Here is a 24,805-nt window from a genome sequence, read left to right as displayed (position 1 = left end):
TTGGATTTTCTTCATATGAATATGCACTGATTAGACTTTGGAGATGATCTGATCAAAGGTACCAAACTAGTGTACGTCTTATATTATTTTGGCATATGCGTGTATCATTTTATACCATACAGTAGATGTGACAGTGAACTTGTGGATTTGCTGTTATAATACTATTGACTAATCTTCTTTATATTATTATACAATATATCATAGCCTTGTTTTCTCAACAGGTTACTTTGTTTCTTTTATTTGACAGTCTAATGCTCTTCATAGTCCAGTATATTGTAGTATATTGGATTTAGTCATTTGAACCAATTTTGGCGTCTTTTTTTTAAAAATTTGTATTTAACACAATCTGAAAAAAGCAAGCACTGCTTTTGTAGAAATGAAGATTAAGACTAGAAAACGAAGACAGATTATTGCTCCAAGTATGCCACTACATCGAGATTAGAGTTGATTGAAGCATTTCATTTTTAAAATATGATTTGTTTTTAAATGTCAATGTTTTAACTTGAAAGTATATTACCCTACAATAAAATGTGCCATGCTACATATCATTTTGTTCAGGAGAATGTCCTTAATGAATTCAGTGTTTAAAACCTGTTGCGTGTTTTATTGTTTTGGTTTTATTGTCATGTAAATATTTAAATTAGACACCCTGCAAAATCCAGGACACTATCCTTAATTCAAAAGTCCCCTGAGATGAAAAAAATGAAAAGAAAGCCTAATTAGAAAGCCTCTGTCTGATAAACCAAGCAATTCAACAGACATGATTCTGGGAGCACATTTCTATATTGGTTGCAGAACAGGCTTACCTTTGATGCTGCATCAAAGCACACAAATCCCATGCTGAAGTCTATTGTCAGCCCCATAAGGTTACTTTCCATTATACAAGCATATGTTTTGCACTGAAAAAAATGTGTTACAATATTAAATTACTGACTTAGAATGCATCCAACAAATATCAAGGGCTGCTGAAAGTGCAGAAAATCAACACAACTTGTCATTGATATGATTTGACTGGTTTATGCATCATTAAAAAAAAAAAGTGAAACTGTTTACGGTTTAATTCTGATTTTCATATCAACAGTACATCTAGTTGTTCTGATTAATAAAAATCCATATCTCTGATTAACAATAACAGTACAGTCCTCCTTATTTACAAATCATTTAAGCTATACATGTAGGCTGAATAAAGGAATTATCTGTAAATAAAAAACAAAACAAGTTTTTGTATATCGAACTTCCAAATGAGAGAAAAAGCATGACAAATAATATTTTTACAAATAACACCTCATACTCACTGGAAGTCTTTTTGAAATGTGATTTTTTTTTTATTAACCCTGTGCTAGATGAACAAGTCTTGTTATGAGGTTACATATCTGTGGTTGTAGCAATGCTATATGACTGTATTTGTTGTGATTCATTTGCATTATGAATGCCTGCATGCCTATAGAAACTACATAGACTTTTCTACGCCCAACTTTTTTGACAATTAACTGTTATTTGTGTAATACATATATGTTATCTATATAGGGTTAATAAGGCAGCTGTCAAGGAGTTTCACTTTAAATGTCACTTGAAGATATTTAGATTAATACAATTAGTGTTGGTTTTGAGATACCTGTATCCTCTCAACTTCGAGAAAGGTTGCTATCTGGAAGGCTTTTTCCCAGATAGATAATTCACTATCCAACTCCACACTGAAGAACAGATCCTCCCCACTTTCAGTCTGAACACTGAAGCAGTGTTTCCGCTGGTCCAGAAGGTCACTGTCCTGAGAAAACCTACAGTTATACAATCTGACACACATCATGGTAAGACTTAGAGTTAATTAACGTATACACCCCAGGATACTGAATGAGTAGAGAACTACACATTCTTAAAATTGCCTATGTTTAGTATGAATTCAATTGTAATAGCTAGAACAATCCTGTTTTAAAACAAAACCATATGAACCAACATGCACCATCTTTATATGAACTTAATTGCACCATGATCCAGATCCAAATTTTCCATTACATGTACACACAATTATGAATTACCGCGCCTTATGGCATTTTGTAAATCAATATTTTATTTGTGCTACATTCTCACTAAAAGACGCCATTTAGTAGACAACAATGCTTGAAACCTGAGCAGACTGCTGCACTGGCATTCAAACTTACACTTCTTTACATGGGCAGGGAATAGGTTTAAATCAGTTTCAATTAACAAAGCAATCAAATGCCTCCATACCTTTAAAATTTTCCACATAATTTCATACATAGTGAAGGTCTTTTCAGCTTTGGTCCAGTCCCATGTTGTTACCTGGGAATAGTTAGAGTAAGAGAGGTAATCAGTGTCTGGGTCAGGGTATCATTTCTGGGGTTGAATTGTGTCCATGTTACCACAAATTGAAACCCGTCATTCTGCAGACCATGAACACAACTTTTATGAAGGCTCAGTTAGTAACTTACTATGACAGTTTTATACAGGACAGTATTAATTCAGTTACAAGCAGGATTCAGTTTCAGGAATTTTACTAAAAAGTTGTATTCTTTAATAACTGAGGTAGATACATGAATTTCAATTGTTACAAAAGCGAGGGCAGTTTTCAGGCAGAAATACAGCGATCAACATACCTCTGGAACAGTCTATTCAATAGAGTCCAGTGTTATTACAAATACATTCCAGCAACATAAAGTGCCTCAGTGATGTGGGCCCAGAATAACTGCCTGTCTCGTGATAGTGTAATTAAAAAATAAAAATAAAACATTTTCATTGAGCACTTTTTCCAAAGGGGATTCTGACCCACAGAAAAAGAAAAGCTAGTCTCAGAAAGGAAGGGCAGGAAAGGTTGTGTTTTACATTTTGCATGTATGGTTTTCATTTTCACATTTATGAACAGTAAACTGGTTGTGGATTTCTAGACACTGTTTCAAGTTTTACTGAATGTTTAAAGGTAAAGGGCCATTAAAATCCATGTCCCCAGGATAGATTTAAGTGTATAGTCTGCTAAGAAATGCACCAGCACACTTAATGTAAAAATGAAATGACCACTGAATGTCAAAATCCTAATAGTATACTGAGCATTAAAAGAAAATAAAAATGACAAACTCTGTTTTAGAGCATGTGCAGTGACTTTTTATTGTGGTGATTAACAATTGGCATCACAAAGATGCTGCAAAATGATCTGTCGATCTTGGGCAGGTGTTGTGACTCTTGGTCTCCCAGTTCGTGGCCAGAGTGTGTCTCGCCAGGTTTGAAATTGCTGGCTGTGAGCACCCAAGACAGTGAGCCACAGTATGCTGCCCTAGTCCAGCCTCCAACATGCCGATTGCACGAAGGCGCTGCTCTCCTGACAGACGTGGCATATTGTTTTTTTCTGTGATTTTCTTTATTGCTTTTATTCAAGTTTGCAATTCAACAGCTGAAATCACTCCATATCCAGTGTTCAATCAACTGTCTCACTAATTAGGTGATTAAGTGCATATGCTTCAGTCATAGTCACTCAAGCGTGTCATGGTCAAGGATGAATGATCGAGTGATTAAAAAGAAACTAAAAACATTTCGTGAAAGTCCATTATTTATATACCTTATTTTTTTTTCAAAAATAAATGTGTTATAATAGTGATATGTTTCTTTTGATGTTCTTTTCTTTTACGTTCAGTGGATAACGTTTATTGTCGTTTCTGTATTCTGCATTGTTGCTAGGATAAAGATAACATTTTATGATATCTCAATACATCTTTCCTTTTAAAAAAAAACACTAAATAAACCTAAAGTAAATTAAATTTAAATCCAATTTAAACCATTACATAGTGTACAGTTCTGAAATTATTTCACCAGTCCAGAAATTAGTGCATAAAGTTCACCAATTACCTCATTCATGAATTTAAGGACAGCAATTCGCCTACATCCCTGTTGAGGAACAACAAATATACTATAATAAATGGTCAATGCTGCACAACAACTCTTTACAAGTGCTTGGGCAGCGATCCGCCTACACCGTTTGTTTTTTAAATCTCCTCTATCTGCCTGGTACAATGTAGTGTACTGCGAATGCCAAATGTGGCCTCAGCTCAGTTAGACTGCTCAACAGCCAAAGATGTAGGCTGCACTGAGCATGAATGATCCTTGTTGCAGGACTTTTCAACCACCAGCTGTGCTAATTGTGTTTGTTCACAAGCGACCTCTAGCAGGCCTAAAAAAACTGAATTCAGCAGGTGGTGACGATTACGCCTGAGAGTTTGACCACTTTTCTACTGCACTGAATAGGTGCCACAGGTTCAAGCACACTTGCTTTCTCTCCCCAGCTTCCCAGTCATTTGGCCCTGTGATTTTGTTCATTTCGTATACCCCCCCCCCCCCCCCCCCCAGATATATTCTCTAATCTTTATAATTTAGTATAATCTAAGTTACTTTCATACCAACCGAAATTGTCATATCCAGTGTATTCAAAAACTCAATAAATCTGATTCACAAGTTACCAATAGAATGGAACTATTATTGACATTCAATAGCGAAAATGTAAGTAGCAAGATACAAATGGAAAATACAATATTTTCAAGGTTTTTTTTACAAATGAACAAGGAAGATATTCCACATTTGTAATGCCAGAGTTATTAGACTACTTTATCACACTTACCAAATATAAAAAATACATTGTGTAGAAGGAGATGTATGGAAAATGATAGGTCTATCACATCTAAGTTGCATTGAATGAATGGGAACCCAGCTCTACATAGATATTCCCCAAATAAATCTCATAGAACAAGTACGTGTCTTATAATAATATAAACACCAAGCAGTGTCTACAAACTGGTTAATACTAGAACGATCAAGGTGGTCATTTTGACCGCTTTTGGAATTTCAATTTAAATTGTGGTGTGTGTGTGTTTAGGATATGGAGCAAAAATTAACGAGATAAAATACTGTCATACCTATTTCAACCAGGAGCGGTCAAATTGATCAATACATATAAAATATATTATAACTATTAAATGTTGTGGTATGTGACAGGGTTGGCTGAGTGGTGACATCAGGCCAGAATGCAGGAAAAAAACAAACAAGTACTGCAGTGCAAAGGCGCTGCGGCGCTGTTTATTTTCAAACAAAAATAAAACAAAAGTTTGAAACAAAAACACACTGCTCACTGAGCAAAATAAAAAACACAAACCCAAAACGAATAGGTCAGGTTGGGCAAATTGCTGTCACTGTCCCTATTCTTTTAGTTTCTCTTTCGGTTTGCCCCTTACTCGCTCTCGTTCCTCCTCTTGAACACACACCTGGCATTACAAATGTGAAATATCTTCCTTGTTCATTTGTAAAAAAAACCTTGAAAATATTGTATTTTCCATTTGTATCTTGCTACTTACATTTTCGCTATTGAGCGCCACACACTGGTTTCGTATTTCTGTAAAATGATGCTTCTTTGTTTTAATAATGTTGAGCAATAATAATAATCACATTAGCTCTTTCACAAGCCGGTGGTATTCCCTAAACTGTTTCATTTTTTTAGTGTGTGGTGTTCCCATACTCTTCTGTGTTTTATTTATTTTATTTCGTCTCCACAAAAGAAGCAAAAGGAGACCGTCTTTTCTTTTCATGACTAGCTACATTTTTTTGTACTCATGCTGTATTCGTGTCTTTCGCTTCACTCCCGATGTGCATATGTATTTATTGTGAAAACCTAAGATTGAATTGCTGAACGATAATGTTTTTCAGATGTACAGTGCCTTGCATAATTATTCACCCCCCTTGGACTTTTCCACATTTTGTAGTGTTACAACCTGGAATTAAAATGGATTTAATTGGGATTTTTATCATTTGATTTACACAACATACTTAACACTTTGAAGGTACAAAATATGTTTTATTGTGACACAAAAGTTAATTAAACAAAATAAAAGACATTTGTTGGTTGCATAAGTATTCACCCCCTGAGTCAATACTTGGTAGAAGCACCTTTGGCAGCAATTACAGCTGTGAGTCTTTTTGGGTAAGTCTCTACCAGCTTTGCACATCTGGATCCTGCAATTTTTGCCCATTCTTCTTGGCAAAATTGCTCAAGCTCTGTCAAGTTGGATGGGGACCGTTGGTGAACAGCAATTTTCAAGTCTTGCCACAGATTCTCAATCGGATTGAGGTCTGGGCTTTGACTGGGCCATTCTAAGACATTCAGGTTCTTGTTTTTAAACCACTCCAGTGTAGCTTTGGCTGTGTGTTTAGGGTCATTGTCCTGCTGGAAGGTGAACCTCCGCCCCAGTCCCAGGTCTCTCGCAGACTGAAACAGGTTTTCCTCTAGAATTTCCCTGTATTTGACTCCATCCATCTTGCCCTCAATCCTGACCAGTTTCCCAGTCCCTGCCGATGAAAAGCATCCCCATAACATGATGCTGCCACCACCATGCTTCACCGTGGCGATGGTGTTCTCAGGGTGATGAGCAGTGTTGGCTTTGCGTCACACATAGCGTTTTGCGCTAAGGCCAGAAAGTTCAATTTTGGTCTCATCAGACCATAGAACCTTTTTCCACATGTTTGCTGTGTCTCCCACATGCCTTTTGGCAAAATCCAAACGGGATTTGATATGGGTTTTTTTAATCAATGGCTTTCTTCTCGCCACTCTTCCATAAAGCCCAGCTTTGTGGAGTGTCCGGGTTATAGTTGTCCCATGGACGGTTTCTCCCATCTCAGCTGTGGATCTCTCCAGCTCCTTCAGAGTCACCATTGGCCTCTTGGGTGCTTCTCTGACTAATGCCCTCCTTACCTGGTCTCTGAGTTTTGGTGGACAGCCTTCTCTAGGCAGAGTCGCGCTTGTGCCATATTCTTTCCATTTTTTAATAATGGATTTAATGGTGCTCCGGGGGATGTTCAAAGTTTGGGATATTTTTTGATAACCCAACCCTGATTGGTGCTTCTCCAGAACTTTATCCCGGACTTGTTTTGATAGCTCCTTGGTCTTCGTGATGCTGTTTGTTTAGATATGCTCTCTAACAAACAACCTTCCAGAAACTGGTGTATTTAATCTGTCACTTTAATTGCACACAGGTGGACTCCATTCAACTAATTATGTGACTTCTGAAGGCAATTGGTTGCACCAGAACTTATTTAGGGGTGTCACAGCAAAGGGGGTAAATACTTATGAAATCAAGACTTTTCAGTTTTTTATTTGTAAATAATTTTGAAAAATATGTAGATTTTTTTACCCACTTCGACATTATGGACTATTTTGTGTAGATCAGTGACAAAAAAATCCTAATTAAATCCATTTTAATTCCAGGTTGTAACACTACAAAATGTGTAAAAGTCCAAGGGGGGGTGAATACTTATGCAAGGCACTGTACATGTCAGGTAACTGTTGAATCGCCAAGTTTAAACAAAACAAACAAAAAAAGAGTTAAGTTACATGTATTTTTTCATGGATTTATTTGTTAGAAATGTTAGCTAAATGTTGACTTGCCAAGTGTAAACAAAATATTTAAATTCACTGATTTATTTGGTAGAAACCCAGGTTTAACATGTCAAAATGTTCACTCGAAGTGAGAAAAAAAAAATATTTCAAGACTGATTTTAAATGTTGAATTTATGATCCGCGTTTGTATTTAGCTAAATCTGGACTTTTTTTGTGGTTAAGGAAAAAATACGCAATTTACACGAAATCGGGGGAAAAAACTGTTAAAATATAAAGTTATGGTCTAACGTTTTAATATGGGGGGGGGGGGGGGGGCACGACAAAATGTATGCTAAAAAAGGGGGGTGGCATTTAAAAACTTTGCGCAACACTGCATTATATGACGTTCCTGAATAAAACTATGACTTATATTCAATTGTTTGTCCTTTCATCATAATATTTTTGTTGTTTTTAATACGCTGGTCAAATTGACCGGTCATGGTTGTTCTAGGTATGCCTATAAACACGTCGTTCTAGTGTTAACCCAGGCTAAAACTGTTAAATGCATTTGTACAACAGGTTATAAAAAATGCAATTGTAACTTAAAATATCACTATAGTGTGAATGAATGCTTCACTCACGTTCGTCCGCCCCTTTTAAAAACTGAGACCCAGCACACAGAAATGGAGTTTAGAGCTTATGCACACTTTTAATACAGAAAATGAAAATAAAACAAAACAAAAACCTAGCTCTTTTTGATCACGGACTAAACAGAACAGGAGCAGTCCTGTCTAGTCCGGGACAGCTAAGCTGTTTGCCCGACACAAAACGAAACACACAGTTAACACAATCATACACACAGTGCCTTCTGTTTGACTGCTCGGCAGCAAGGCACACACCTTCCTGCTTCCTTCCACTCAGCAGTCTCAAATTAATTAAACTGTGAGGCTTATATGCCCCAGAGTAACAACTGTGGGCAGCTGGCTCTAATTTACAGTTATGCCAACTGCCAAAACAATTAACAAATAAAGAAAACAATTAGGAAATACATGTGACTGATGCGCCGACTGGAGACCTGGTGGGTCGTGCAGCAGGCAGAGGTCTGAGAATGGGTCCTGGCGTAATGACCTCTGAACCGCCAGGGGGAGCACAGCAACAGGCAGGGGGAACTCAAGCGATGCCTGCCGCCTGCATCGGGACATCTGGGGTTGCAGGAAGAGCGCAATGGGGAACCAGGCGAGGAATTGTGCCTGGTGGAGCACACTCCTGGGCTCCAGGTCCAGCGATAGGAGATCCAGAACCTTAGGCAGGGTGTCCCGGAGTATGGGGCAAGGGACAGCACTGACCGGCGCCGGATGAACTTTCAGGGGGGTTGGTCGGCACCTCCATCACCTCTTCCCCTTTGTCTGGTGCTTCTCCCTCCGGGGTTGGAGACAGCAGGACTTCTCCTTGCTCTGGAGACAGCAGGGCTTGTGCCAGCCTCCACTTCTGGAGCAACAGCTCCAGCTCTGTTGGCTGTGGTTCCGACAGCCCCATTTCTTCTCTCCACTGCCTGTTTATTTCTCACTGCCGCTCTGTATTCTTATTTATTTTTTCTATTATCTCCTTTAGATCTTCCATTTTCTATGTTTCTGGGTCTATAAGGGTGCCCACACATGCTGCCAACATATGTGAAAGAATGCTTCACTCACTTACATTCGTTCGCCCCTTTTAAAAACTGAGACCCAGCACACAGAAATGGAGCTTAGCGCTTACACGCACTTTTAATAATACAGAAAATGAAAATAAACAAACAAAAACCTAGCTCTTTTTCGAGCACTAACTAAACAGAACAGGAACAGTCTTGTCTAGCCTGGGACAGCTCAGCTGTTTGCCCGATACAAAACAAAACACACAGTTAACACGATCATACACACAGTGCCTTCTGTTTGACTGCACGGCAGCAAGGCACACACCTTCCTGCTTCCTTCCACTCAGCAGTCTCAAATTAGTCAAACTGTGAGGCTTATATGCCCCACAGTAACAATTGTGGGCAGCTGGCTCTAATTTACAATTATGCCAACTGCCAAAACAATTAACAAATAAATAAAACAATTAGCAAATACACATGTTTGGCAGGGAGGATTTTTAACCCCCTCCCTGCTCTGTTACAGGAGATTATAGTTACAAAACACGAGAGCAATTGTGGACATAAATAAAGTCTGCTTTTTTGACTATTTTTTAGGATAAGTTAATCAGTGCATCCTATCCTACTCCAATTCAATTTAAACAACTTAGACAACTTGATTATAACTTAACAGAAGTTAAGAAATAATCAACCAGAGCCAATAAGGCACCACCATTATCCGCTCCAGGTACAATACTGACATTTCATTCCAGAAGGAATTTCTCCCTGTTTAGATGTCATAGCTTTCTGTCCACTTTCTGGCCACAACTCAATTGACATTTCAGCTGGAGGTAAACATTTGGGAACCAAAGCAAATGCAGATTCAATCGAAACATAAGTAGCAAAAAAGTTAATAGTTAGTCAAACCTGCTGAAAAAAGATTTCTGGTGGTCAAATCCCACATTCATATCATAAAACTAAAACCATCATTTGCTCTATTCAGGGTAACCAAGGGTTAGGGGGCAGTGAAAGAGTGTAAGACAATTGAGTCTGAACTTTAAGCATCTAGCAGTGACATCATGCACTTGACTCAGTAAAATGCAATAGATGTGGCAGTAAGCACAGTAACCATAGAATTGAAACAACACATAATGATGTCACCACATGCTCCTTGTTAAATATACAGTACTATTTTCTATGGCATAGAAACATCAATATGCTGTCCTGACCTTCACATGGAAAGTCTGACATTTCTCTTGAAATATGAATTACATGACTGAAGTTTAATACAAGGAGAAAGCTCAAAAGTGTGAGACCTATTAAAGGGGCTGATATGGCATGGGTAGTATTTTTAGGGAAGAAGAGTCCAGTGACTTCATTCTGTGGAAGCAATGTCACCTTTCCATTTTTGTTTTGCAGTAACAGGTGATCTTTATTGTTTTCTACAGGATAAAGAATGCAGTTCCTAAATTAAAAAAAATAAAATACATAATTCAAATATGTTTGTCATTTGAACAGATTTAACATTAAACATATTTAAATTATGAAAATAATGAAAGAGCTGTTACATTATAATTGTATAAATAATGTAAAATAAACTAAATAAATTAAATGACAAACATGTCAACAAATCTTTTTTTTTAATGTATTAAATGTAATTATTATTTTTAGTTTTTCTAAATGTAGCATTAAATGTAAAACAGTTATAGATGGAGTAAGTATATATTTCCCAGGACTATAGAGCACATTTAGGGGATAGTCTGTCAATCAACCTAATGAATGACTAGAAGATGATCCCAGCTAATTCCTTGGGTTTTTTTCCAAGAGGTTCCCAATGTGATCTGGAGGGTTGTTTGTATCAGTGACAGATCTGAGGAAGTCTAGCAGGGCACCTGCTTTGAATAAAGGACTTTAATTTCCAGAGCATTAAATCTGACACCTTTCACAAGCATAACATTCATTATAAAATTTAATACAAGACAAACGTCATTCAAAGGATTTTCTTTACAGACAATCTGCCGGTTTGTATTCAAAATAAAGTTTCCCAACATCTGATTGTTAAGGTATAGGGAATTCATCAGACTTCTGAGAGGACTGTTTTAAATAGTTATGAGAACGACTCCCCTGGAGCTATTATAAGACCCGAAGAACTCCTGATGTGCAATATGGGTTTACCAAATTATCGTATTGTCAAGATTTGGTACCTCAAAGATCAAAGTTCATCTCACTGGGAACTGGTTCATGAATAATTTGTCTGAGGTATAGTTTGGCCTAAAGCAAAACTGTTTCAATGAAGAAGCACCTTGAAAAGAAGGGTTTATAATTCCTACACTTTCAGATGGATGGCAGATACCAGGGAGGGACAGAATGTTTTTTCTTCTGAAATTATAATCACCTGGTGAAAAGATATTAAGTATCGGTTGCAGCACATTTTATAAATACCAGGGGAAAGAACATGTGAAGTCTTCTCAGAGAGGTGGGAATATTAAAAAAACCTTTACTTAAAAAGAGAGTCATATTGGATTTCGAATCACTAAAGCTGAAAGGTCTAAATGGTGAACTTGATTTAAAATTGTTTGTGTAACATCTTAGTACTCTTGTTTTGTTATTTTCAGAACAGACTAGTCTGTTTTTAAATATTAGAGAGATGTTACTATTGTAATATGATACCATGTCCTAATTATGAGATGTGGATTGACCCAATTGACAGATTTTCATCATTGTGTACTAATCATTAAAGAGCTCAAAACATGGTGAATTGTATAATTTAAAATACTGCTTTGTTCTAATTTTGATATGAATTGACTAATACAAAATTAATTGACTTTTGTTATTCCATATCTGCTTTTCATTATTAATTTGATGAATAATTGTGGAATGTATTATCAGTAATGGTAGTATGTTCTAGTTATGTGATGTGACTTGACTAATTGAAAATGTTATCATTCTAATTGCGATGTAACTAACTGATACGTCATTAGTCTATTTAAGTGAGTTCTGTGATGATTTGACTCAATTTCATGAAGACATAGCGGTCATAACACCACTGTCTTGTTTGTATTTATTTGAAATGATTAAATATATTTCTGGACAGTCTGAGAGTGCAGTCAATGTGTGTTTTGTGAATTATAAGTTTTTTGTTTTGTTTTACTATGCACCTCACCAGTTGTTGACAAGTGCTATACCTTTCTGTGATTTATTATAATGACCTGGAAAATCTGTACACCAGCACAACTCAGATCAGATAAAATATTGAATTGCATCATTTCATGAAAAATCACCTACACCACCTTATCAAAATTTGATTTTTACGCAACATCCTGACAGAATCTGGTGAAACATTCGACCCCAAAGTTGTTCTGTCGAGCAACTAAAATAAATTGTTGAATATTTTTGTTCAAGTCTAAATAATTCAAACTAAACCAGATACCTCAACATGATCATTTGTAAATGAATAAACCTACACACAGCAGAATGTGTTGACATGTGTATGATCTGGTGCATGACGAATACTTTAAAACAGATCTAAAAGTGTCAGTTTCCTTTATATTGGGACTCAGGAGAAATGTGAGGTGGTTCCATAAATGGTTCACATAAAAAACTGACAATAGGCAATAAGACACCTGTGGTCTTTATGAGTCTTGTATTGAATAATTACAAGTTTCAATAAACTAAGGGTGTAACCTTGTCAGGAATAACACAAGGAGCTACTGTCAGTGCATCTGAAGAGGCATTGTTAAACAGAACAAAACCAGCTCGATTGGAATATAGCTGAGGCCTTTTTTTATATTTTAAAATGTCATGTTCCATAGTTTGGCTGCTATTAGAGGAAGGATGAATGCATGCTGGATAATTTAGTATATAACACAATATGCCAACAGTGTCCTACAATAGAGTGTGCCATGCTGCACATGATTTCAAGGCTCTTTATGTAATTTGAAAAGAACATTTACTCCTGGTCCATGCACATTGAATTAAGCACTAAATCTAAATGGATCTTTTTTTTTTAACTTTGAAACTGGTTTGTGATTTTCCACAGAACAATGGATCTAGTTTTCCAGACATTAAAAGTCTCAGAATGCCTCAGGCTACAAGGAACAACACAGTGATAATATTGAGGGAAAAAATACAGAAATAAAGTTGTGTCAACACTGGGGGATTTTCCATGAGTGTTCTAATTTTTCTTGAGACATTGTGCTTGAGCCAAATGAAAAATGACCCTATACATTTCCATTGGCTCAGTTTATTTTACTCGAGAAGACCCTCTTTTCACCTGACTTCATGCAAATGAAGGGGAAAGGAGGAGGTTGATATGCAAATTAGCCATGCGTAGTGTTCTCGTGCTGTTTTCGCAGACCGCTCAGGAAAATGTGGTTTTCATGCACAGAGAACAGGTACACGAGAGAATCTCACCTAGAAATCCATGGTTGTCAAGTGACATCTTGAGTGAAACTTTATAGCACAGTGTTAACCTCATGTAATAAATCTGTAATTTGTAAATGCCTCATGCCTGGTTGTTTAATAATGTGTTTTACTGCTCTTGCCCAAATTGTTTTTCAAATGTCCATTGGAGCAGTGACATATTGTTAGTAGTGAATAATATTTCAACTAATTTATCACACAACATTAATTAAAGAAAAAAGAACATAATTAACATAATGAAACTGTCCAACCCAGCTATTATTGCAGATCACCATGGCTGAAAACCAGCGGAGATGTAGGATTATAGAAATCTGTGCCAGACACCTTCCACGTATGCATGCAAGGCTGCCTGGATTGGGAGCAGTAGGCGTTGTCACGTGAAATGTGGATTTCCATGTGAAAATGGGCGTGGATCACAAACCTGATCTTCTCAAGCTGTTCTCCCAAATGTGCATGCGCATCACCACTTCACGTGTAAATAACCAGGCATGGAAACTCCCCCATTGATCATTCTCTGTCCCAAATAGCACGAATGAGAAAAACACATTCTGTATTTGGGCCCCTTTATAACAAGCTAGCGTGCTTTGTCACCATCGTTCTTAGTATTATTATACAAAATGTGTGATGCGAGTATTTTGAAAGCACAGCACTGGTTTATAACAAACTCAAAAATGTCATTCCACTAAGTCTTATTTTATGGTAATAAAGTGTGTAACGTTATGGTCGTCGTTTTCACTGAAACGTTTGTGTTTTAAAAGTGGGTAAATGCTTTAACACTAACCTAATTGTTCTGTTGCCAGCTTCTGATATCCTTTAAGCAAACATTTCACAGTTACATACTGTAAGTACTGCTACATTAAACAAATAGCGGTACAGATAATCACGAATAATCAAAAACAAAATGGTGTAGCGTTTCGTTTTCATCTTGGCAAATTTGTCAACACCAGCCTGTAAATCGAATGTTTTAGCTTTGTCGGGTTGGCTCGCAATGACCAAAAGATCGCTCAATCTCTCATAGCCAGTAGCTGTACGCAGGTATGTTTTGACCCTTTTCATGCGTGAAAATAACTTTTTTATTTAGCGAACTAATAGCAACATTTGCATACGGTGAAAATGTGTTTAAAATCTATTGATTTTTATGTATAACATTGCCCAATCATTTCTTTCCAAATACATGTATATTTTAAGCAATGTATCATTTTAAAACCTAAATATCATTTTCTGCCGATCCAGTGTGAAAAAGACAATGATGAGTTATAGAGCAGCTTTGCATTCCGGTGCCACTAGTGCAACGTAAAATGGTTCCCCTGGACTAATTTTCATAGATTGAATTGAATTGTGGTTTGTCACACTTGAACAAAAATTATTGTATTTCTTGCTCTTATTGTATTACTTGTATTGTAACACTTGAAATGTATTTGCTTGCAATTGTAAGTCGCCCTGGATAAGGGCGTCTGCTAAGAAATAAATAATAATAATAATAATAATAATAATAGATTATCCTATGAAAAATGGTCCCCCCATGAGAAAAGTTCCACACCTTACATGATAAACTATGAAAATTAGCCTGGGATTACCATTTTCCGGAGAGGACCATTTTTCGTGTGACATCGCCATGTTTTTTTGTTGTTTAAATTATATTTTGGAGAACTGCAATACTGTACAATACGATTGATAATTTAAAGAATGCTGTATTCACCCCGATGAAGCAAAGGATGGGCTGTGTGAATGAACTTTTTTTTTAAGAATTAAAAAAGGAATTGAAAGAAATTACAAAACTCTAAAATCGAAATAGGGTCAAATTGAAAACCGAAAATGCACAGCACAGCCATACACAAGCTTAAATCTCATTTTCAAGTCTATGGTACCCTTTCTTTTGCGCATCCATGTATAAATAATGTTACCTGGGCATAAGTGATATTAATAGTTTCTTCCACAAGTCAATCCCTCCTTGCTGTCTCGCTGTTGTTTTAATTTCTTCTGAGTCATCATTAAGTCAATAATATTCTACTATTAAAGAAATAATAGAATGCAATGTAATTCTGTGTTGTCGATATAATCACTGGACAACGATGAACTACCAATCAAAAATGAGTGAATGCTGCCGACGCCTTAAGACTCTGAGAATGAGCAATTACATCACATAGCAACCATCGCCGACTTCATAAGAAAGTTAGATAAGAAAAGTATAATGTTTGAAAAACTTCTTTTATTTGTTTGTGAAGAAAACATAATAGAGTATATAGATTGTTCGGGGGGGGGGGGGCAAACCAAGGTCTGGAGGAGGGGCAACTGCCCCCCCTGCCCCATTGCAAATGACACCCCTGCACTGCAACCTACAATAAACTAGCATTAGTTAAGAAGATGTCTAGAGTTTAAAGCAATAACTTACTGGAGGTGCTGTAAATTTGAATAGAGAGGAACCCCTCAAGGCAAGGAACTTTGGTGTGTACATTCTATCCTGGAGAGAGTCTTGTTCACGCTCATCTACCCAGCCCATGTAGATTATCTAGAAAAAACAGCAACTGTTCTTAAATAAAAGCATTATAGACATTTTCATTTTTATAATAGACTTGAAACATACTGGTACTTCCATGTACATTCTGGATTCTAATGGTAGTTAAGTTTTTAAATGCATATGCAATTGTGGATGTTTACAGGTTAAATAAGAACATAAGAAAATGAACAATTTAATGTGTCTTGATGAACTGTACTTTACCAGCAGCGATCCTGAATGCTTCATTTGTCTTGTAATGCCAATCATGTATATAGTCTACCTGCTTCTAATTTTCCATACTACAGAGAAGCGTTGACCTGTTTTTTGTCAAGCCTGTCATATGTAACAAGCTAATCTACATTTCCAATCATGGCTAATTTTCCCGAACACTGACCTTGGTCCAATAATTAACAACTGCTTACCTAAGCTATATTGGAAAGCATGCCGCTTTGATCAGAAAAAACAGCACTGTGTTAACTCTACAAATGCTTACAGTAAGATTAACTAAATCAATGCTCCCTGTTAGCCAAGAAGCATTTCTATTTCTTCTTCTTCTTCTTCCCCAAAGAATGTTCACTCCTTCTGCTCTATTTTAGTAATTAACTGTGGGTTTGTGATTGAGTATTTTTTTAAGACATTCATTTTGTACAGCACTTTATAATCTGATGAATAAACAATACCTTTAAAAAAAACAAAGCTTTAAAACAATCACTTTGATTTAAAGTTCTAATAGATTTTTCTCCCCGATAGGTTTAAATAAGCCACAGCAATATATTAATCAGATGCTGAATTTCCCTGTTTCATGTACTGGTCTAAATGTATTGCCCTCAATAGACACAAGCAGATTATCAATATTCCAATATGATGATGAAGCACTGTGATAAATAATCATCGTAACGGCATATTATAAAAAAAGAAAATCAATTCTATTTGATAAGAAAATGCGAACACAAAGTTACACTGAGAAAGGGCAGCCCAAGGAGAACTACTAATACACACCATATATAAAATAAACAAAGCGTATCACAATACATGTCACAGCTTTGCCATTTCAGCTGTCAGATCGTGTAAATCAGAGATACTGCAGGGCAAAACAAAGAACAACAGTCCATTTCAAAAGGAGTTTCCAAGCTTGATTTATACAGAGTGTTCATTTAGCTTTGAAGGTCACTTTTTGTATTATGGTACTATTGTTGGCCAGTATTATTTAATGGTTGCTCAGGGTATAGACATGACCATGATCTTACATTGAAAATGGTATTGTACATTGTTTGGCAGTGGTGCCATATATTAAGCAAGGTTTGACAATGGTTAACTGTGGTAAATCATGTACTGCATGTACTGTATTTGCACACCATTTAAGATGCTTTTTCTTTGGAATATTTCATTATTTACCATGAACTAATTAATCTTCCAACATTAAATAAAATCTCCTTCTTTTGTCCTAGGTGCAACATTTATATTTTATACACTGTTGCAAACCTTATAATTAATTTAAAACTGAATCGTGATTGACTCAGAATAAAAGACTTATCCATGCAATGGCATAGCTTACCTGTTGGTTTACTGGAAAGTTTCTGTTGATCTTCTTTATCTAGAATAAAGAGTTAAATGTAATGTTTTGCCAACAGAGTAGAAGAGTTAAACAGATTGTCACAATGTCTAAACAGTTAGTTGTCTTTTGCAACTTAAGCTAAATTGATTCAAAAGTAACACCATGCAGTAGGTCAACAGATGTTTCTTTAACTTTCCACATTTTTTTATAGGTTACCAACTCCCTATTAATCAAAAATATTATTAAAAAAATCTGTCTGTTTCATCATATTTCATCATGTAAATCTGCTTTTGTAATGACAAATGTCAGAAAAAGGTAATAGAACTCTATATTTCAACACAGCTCAGGTATATTTTTACTTAAACAGTCACATCTCTTAGCATAAGCAAAGTGTACAGTGACACCCCCCGGGGGACAAGGGTGATGAAGCTGTGAGGGACCACATCAATTACCAGTAACATGAAGTAATGCCCTCCTTAGCTGTGTTTGGGGCAGCTCTAGGACAGTAGGTTGGGAATGCATGGACATACTACAGGTATGTTATGGTCATACAGGATGCTGAAAGGGTTACTTTTGACATTTGGGTTTAACTAAATGCAATGGGATGGAGACATGAGATAAGGTGAACTCATTGGATGGGTTGAACAGTACCTGGTTGGTTTTGCTGTGTGTTTTATGTATTAGGGAGTTCCAGATACATAAAAGCTAATAGCAATTTTGACATAATAAATGTGGTCCCAACCTTTATTCACGGACACCAGCGTTGCTTCAATATTAATTTCATACTGCACTGGAAGTGTTTATTATTTTAAGTATACAGTATTAAGTATCTATCTATACTGTAGAAATCCATGTGGTTAAAGATATACAATACAACACCAGTCTACATGTATATTAAATGATGTAGGATTTTATAACGTTCACATGGTAATGTTTGCATGGGCTACGGATCAAGATATAGCAGTGTTAATCTATTTGACAAGGAAATTAGCCTAATTTATCCAGGCACATACATTGAAGACATTATTAGTGTCTGTTTATAATAAAATGACTTAAGCACAGAGATTTGGAAAACAATGGTTCTTTATTTTCAACATTGGCGTGTGACTGTCTCTAGCCATGTGTCCAGCACATTGGCCAAGTCATTTACAGTAATTCAATGTACTAAAAATGGGGTAAAATTTGAAGTTTTTGTTTTGCTATTGTGAAAATGAGTACAAGCTGCACAGCAACTAAATACTAGTATCACTAGCAGACTTCATTTTCCATGGGGGTAAAAGCACACATTTGGTAGTGTTAATAAGCCCTCTGGTTCATCCTGTAAAATTCTTTACTGCAAGGAGATCAGAAGACCTTTTAAAAATGAGCTTAGTCACCCCAGAGGCCACTTAAAGCTTTTGACTCAGCATTGCATATGTACTTTTTTTTTTTATCTGTTGAGCTTTCCAGAAGGGGAATTTGGCCAGCGACTTAAAGGTGCAGTGTTGCTGTCTGATAACAATGTTGTTTTGTATGCTGTTCTGCTCTAGTAAAGCATGCTTATCATAATATAATTACATTGTATGGTATGACCACCAGGGCCAGATTAATCTTTTGTGGGCCTGCCGCCAAACAGATTTGTGGGCCCCCATTTGTGGAACCATTGTAAAAGACAGGAGATCGACACAGGCGTTGTCTTTGACACATCACGTTTTTGAGCACCGTTTAAATATTTTTTCATCATTTTCTTCGTCACTAGTTCTTCCTCTGTGCTTACTGTCCCACTCTGCCTCTCACCCGTGCCTGCAACAGTGCGTGCACAGGCAACACACCGGTGTAGTATGCTCAAAACACTCTGGGGAGTATTTTAGTGTACGTTCAAAACACTCACTTTAAAAACGCTCAGGTCACGTTCATAACACTCTGCTTCTATGCTCAAAACAACATAGTACGTATTTTCAAAACACTCGCAAGCTTAAAACACTCTACAGTACATTAAGTTCAAAGTATTTACATTGCTTTTTACAGTTATGGTATTACCTTTGTATTTTTCCCAAAGGTTTTTCACCTAAAACGAACTGAATTAACCAAAATAACAATGTACTAATAGAAACTGTAACCTACTGTAATACAGAGTTGAAATACAAAGCAAACAAAAAATAAAAAATACCAAAATTAACTATATACACATTAAAGAAAAAAAACTACTGCATCCAGAAACACACGCACGCACACACAAACACATACACACACACATCAATATAGTAAATTGGAATCTATGGCTAATGGAGTACCTTCTTTTGAGTTATTTTACTCCAAAAACAACAATCATTCTCGAGGGATTACAAATGTTTTCGCTGTACAATATGTTTTGAATGTTATCTTGTTTAATAAAACTTTTTTAATGAACAAAAAAAATATACAAATAGTAACATACTGATGTACATACTGATAGAATGCGTCTATTTTGTGTCTCACCTTTGTCGTTTTTGTGTACCTTGTGTTTGTACATTAGTTGGCCACCTGTAATGAAAAAACGTTGGCATTGTCTCCGAAAATTTGCCTTTCTTCCAATGTACCCTTTAAGTGCATCTGGGTATTTCCCGTTTGAAACTTAACTGAATATTTCTTGAAAGTTAGTATGTCTTTTTCCAACAGGTCTACCTATTGTGTTGAAACTCTCTGCACGTGGTTGGATTGTGATGTTGCACATAATATCAACAATAAACCTGAGGCAGAATTGCATTCTGTTTAGTTAGCGAAACAGTAAATAGCACTAACACTTTTAGTCAAATACAGAATGACATTCATATATAGTCTTGTTTAGACAAATTTAAATCAGCAGTATTATTACACACACGTTTTACACATGTTTAGATGAAAACATAGACTGCTAACAACAAAATACATTGATGAAATAAAACTAATAGGCTAAATGTATTATAAGAACATAAGAACGTAAGAAAGTTTACAAATGAGAGGAGGCCATTCAGCCCATCTTGCTTGTTTGGTTGTTAGTAGCTTATTGATCCCAGAATCTCATCAAGCAGCTTCTTGAAGGATCCCAGGGTGTCAGCTTCAACAACATTACTGGGGAGTTGGTTCCAGACCCTCACAATTCTCTGTGTAAAAAAGTGCCTCCTATTTTCTGTTCTGAATGCCCCTTTATCTAATCTCCATTTATGACCCCTGGTCCTTTTTTCTTTTTTCAAGTCAAAGAAGTCCCCCGGGTTGACATTGTCTATACCTTTTAGGATTTTGAACGTTTGAATCAGATCGCCGCGTAGTCTTCTTTGTTCAAGTCTGAATAGGTTCAATTCTTTTAGCCTGTCTGCATACGACATGCCTTTTAAACCTGGGATAATTCTGGTTGCTCTTCTTTGCACTCTTTCTAGAGCAGCAATATCCTTATATATAGCTGTTTTAGTTATTTAAGCAGTTATTAGAAAATATGATATATGTACGTATTAGTATTCAACTGTTTATTGATATGATTGTGTTACACGGGAGTGTTTTCGGCGTACGTAGCTGTAGTGTTGTGGTCTTGAAAGGGAGTGTTTTGAACATGAATTCAAAGCGCAGCAGAGTGTTTTGAACGTACGCTCAATACACTCTAGAGCAGGGGTGCCCAATTCCGGTCCTGGAGGGCCGGTGTCCCTCCTGGTTTTTGTTCCAACTGTACACTAAATTGCTTAATTGGACCAATTAAGCTTCTAAAAAGTGCCTGATTGGTCCAATTAAGTAATTTAGGGGGCAGTTGGAACAAAAGCCAGGAGGACACCGGCCCTCCAGGACCGGAATTGGGCACCCCTGCTCTACAGTGTTATCAACTTCAGTCGCTCCGACTGGTTTTCCGTCCTCTCTCTCTCTCTCTCACTTCCCTCAGTTACATAATATTGATTTAAGGATATATTTAAAAAGTATAATCAGGAGTTTAAATTGTACATAATGATTATATAGTGATTTTTGTTTCACTTTGTAATGATTTTAAATAAAATAGAATGGCTTCTTTGTTAGTGCTAAATATTAAAAGAAACAGATCTAAATGTAGCTGTCTGAAAATGTCTACGTTTTAATATAATGCAGAAAATTATAACTAAGTACTGCAGGATTATTGCTGCATGGGATTAACTTGTCTTTATCCTCTAGCTCAGCTGAAGTATACTATACTTACATTGTGCTTTGTGAGACTGGAAATATGAGTTGCTATTGCTTGTAGCCAGTCAAAGCAGTCTTCTGCAGTCAGGCACTGAATTATCCCACTGCATACCCCATCCACTGCAATTACCTGAAATGCATTTTGCCTAGAGACATGTCACAACAGTTCAGATTAGAAATCAGTTTAATCAGATGTTTCATTTTATAATAATTGTAAAATTGTGCTCGACGTTAAGGTCAGATATTAAGGCTTGCAACTGAAGCAAATAACTAAACTTATTTGTTAAATGCAAAGAAGTTTTGAAACCTTGTACATCACATTTTAGCTGCCTGTAAACAGTTCTGGTGCATATTATACCAATAAAGTAAGTACTTCCATTTAACAATATATGCTTTTTTGTTAAATAAATGTTTAATAAATAGTGTGTCATGCATGGGGTGTGCGTTATATTTACTTGTTTAACACTGTTTAGATATGACTGATTTAAATATATTCACTTAAAATGTACTTGTTTAGAATACCTCTGATACAATCCCATAAAGTAAAAGTCCAATATTTTTTCTTTACCTGCAAAGGTCTGAGCCTGGTATATACTGTGACAGGCGTGAATGAAGCAGGGGGATTAACCGCAAATCAACCCATCTCTTCTCCCACCTCAAGCCTGGTGACGTAGGCCATGAGGAGCAAGATAGTGTGTCCTAAAAACATATTAAATATTTACAACTTTCACCCATCCTCCATTTGGCATAAGCTGGTATCAATTTTTCCATCTATATAGTTTTTTTTAAAATATATATATATATATATATATATATATATATATATATATATATATATATATATATATATATATATATATATATATATAGTTAAACATACATAAAACAACATAGAATAGAATTGTTTCTCATTTGAAGTAAGCAGTTTTCATAGTAGATTCAACAGTAACATCTGCATCTTTTGCCACTACCAGTAGCTTTGTATCATTAGATTTAATCTTTAGCACAGATATGCCACTCACCAAACCATGTATTTTAAAGTGATTTGCTAAGGTTTCAGATTTCTAGTTAGAGATATTTCAAATTCTGCTAGATAAGTGAAGTAAACAGGAGTGAGAAATACATGCATGGCGATAAAATGTGTCATATATTACTAATTTTGAAATCCAAAAATAAGTACACAGAAGCTGCCTGGTATAATGAATACCAATAGGGTTCCCTTGGGATTAAAATTCAATCTGCCTATTCTGGCACCAGGTGTATAGTACAATACATGTATTACTGATGTGGCCCAGTTCTGAAAATAGCATTATTTTAATCTTTTAATAAATGTCAGAGGATCTGGATTAGATTTTTCCTGGATTTGACTACAAGTACTGCAAATGAAATTAAACCAATATTTCAAAGTAGTACTTATTTTCTAGAATAAAATCTGCATTAAAACATTTAAACTTTAAAGTCTTAAAATTGACTTTCCTTCGAAAACTGAGACAATATTTGCTGACTGGGATCTACGTAAACAGCTGTGACTTGTTATCTCCCTGATTAACCTGTTTTGGCTATTTAAGTACACTGTAAAACCTGTTGACTATAGTAGTTTTTATTTTTAGACTTGTATAGTTTGTCAATTCTGCATATAATTGACTAGAATACTGTATGTTACTACTATAGGTCTGGTCCTACAATATACCTTAGAAGGATCAAACTAACATATTTTCAGAAAACTACGGGGAGACTCGTGAGTATTAGTAGTTGGTAGTAATGGTTCATTAGTTATGAGTTATTTGGAAGTGTGTGCAGCTAATAAAGTGTCAATAACTTCAGAAAATGCGTCCTGCGCAACTCCCTGTGCTCTGTTCAGGTCGATACGATATATATTCAGTGTTTGGTTTCTTGTGCATATTAGTTCATGCCTTATCAGCCACTAGTCACTTCCAGCCACACATAGCATTATCAGTGACATGTAACCCTGGTCCTTGACTTCCTGGACTTTGGAGACACCACATTCATGCTCTTTTAAAACTTAAGGCTTCTACTGAACTCATATTATTGACATTGATTATATATTATTGATGCATACTGTATTGGTGGGGTGGTAGTTAAGATGCAACCCGCTGTCACAGAGAGGTGAAGATGTTCCACTGCTTTGGTCACTGGGAACGCCTGCAGAAAACCAAAATGTTTCAATGCATTTTTAGGAATACTGTTTAAGATGCAACAAAATCATTTTTTTTGTTTTTGTTTTTTGTTAACTGCAGTTATTCATAATATATGTCAGAATAAGTGTAAGAAGTGCATCATTAAAATAAAGGGAAATACAGGCATTGCATTCTAGATGATAATTTTCCAACCGTACAGGCACAATCTTCACTGAGAGGCAGTTTAAGGAAAGCCGGTGTTTTTTTCAGAAATGAAACAGTAAGGGTTACTTCCTCTCCTGCATTCCGCAAGACTTGTACCTGTAATATAGATTAAACAAGACAGTTAACAAACATTTCTTGCCTAAAATTATTTTTCAACTGTTGTATTAAGACCTATGGTTTTGAATACCACATATACTAACTGAAATGCATGACGTTATGTTTTTTATTAGTCAACACAGAAAGCAAACCTCTGGCCTGTTACCATATAACAGGGATGGCGAACCTTTTTTAGATGGAGTGCCTAAAGTCAGATTATTTTTTTTTATATACGTCACTAATTGCCAAGGGTGCCAATGATTAATTAGGGTCTTAAAAGGGTATACAGTGGCTAAACGGTAACTTTTTATCTGTGATGCACAATTCTATCATTGTTAGGGAAGTCATGAAATAAAGAACCAGGACCATGCTTTGCAATGCAATGAGATAATTTGAAGCTTGCAGCCACCAATTATTATTATTTTTTTTAAAGATAGTTCTTAAAAACAAAAATCTGGTTTTGATACTTCATCACTGCCGTTTCAAGGAATTCTTTCATTTCCCTCTCATTAAGATCTGCAATATTTTTATTATTATTATTATTATTTATTTCTTGGCAGACGCCCTTATCCAGGGCGACTTACAATCGCAAGCAAATACAAATACATTCAAGTGTTATAATACAAGTCATACAATAAGAGTTTGTGGTTGGTGTTGAAATGGTGTTTTACACTTGAGATTTGATAAACAACACTTTCATTACAAATAACACACAACGCTTTCCCTTTACAGTCAATCATTCCAAATGTCTCTGTCCAGCCCT

At 36.0% G+C, this 24,805-nt stretch overlaps 1 protein-coding gene across 1 annotated transcript in view; it reads right to left on the bottom strand.

Moving 5' to 3' along the window:
• Positions 1 to 24,805, bottom strand: part of LOC117394210 (gamma-1-syntrophin-like) — a 110,304-nt gene that overhangs the window by 10,632 nt on the left and 74,867 nt on the right. The window contains exons 10-18 of the mRNA XM_059016740.1: positions 23,940 to 24,042; positions 23,664 to 23,746; positions 22,152 to 22,282; positions 21,600 to 21,729; positions 17,447 to 17,485; positions 15,787 to 15,903; positions 2,230 to 2,301; positions 1,616 to 1,768; positions 807 to 899 (exon numbers count right to left, since the gene is read on the bottom strand). Coding sequence (XP_058872723.1) covers positions 807 to 899; positions 1,616 to 1,768; positions 2,230 to 2,301; positions 15,787 to 15,903; positions 17,447 to 17,485; positions 21,600 to 21,729; positions 22,152 to 22,282; positions 23,664 to 23,746; positions 23,940 to 24,042 — 921 coding nt within the window. The remainder of the gene's footprint in view (positions 1 to 806; positions 900 to 1,615; positions 1,769 to 2,229; positions 2,302 to 15,786; positions 15,904 to 17,446; positions 17,486 to 21,599; positions 21,730 to 22,151; positions 22,283 to 23,663; positions 23,747 to 23,939; positions 24,043 to 24,805) is intronic.

The sequence above is a fragment of the Acipenser ruthenus genome, chromosome 3 (genome assembly GCF_902713425.1).
Source record: "Acipenser ruthenus chromosome 3, fAciRut3.2 maternal haplotype, whole genome shotgun sequence".
NCBI classification, from domain to species: Eukaryota; Metazoa; Chordata; class Actinopteri; order Acipenseriformes; family Acipenseridae; genus Acipenser; species Acipenser ruthenus.
The sequence above is the reverse complement of the archived record's forward strand: the minus strand, read 5'-3'. Positions and strand labels throughout refer to the sequence as shown.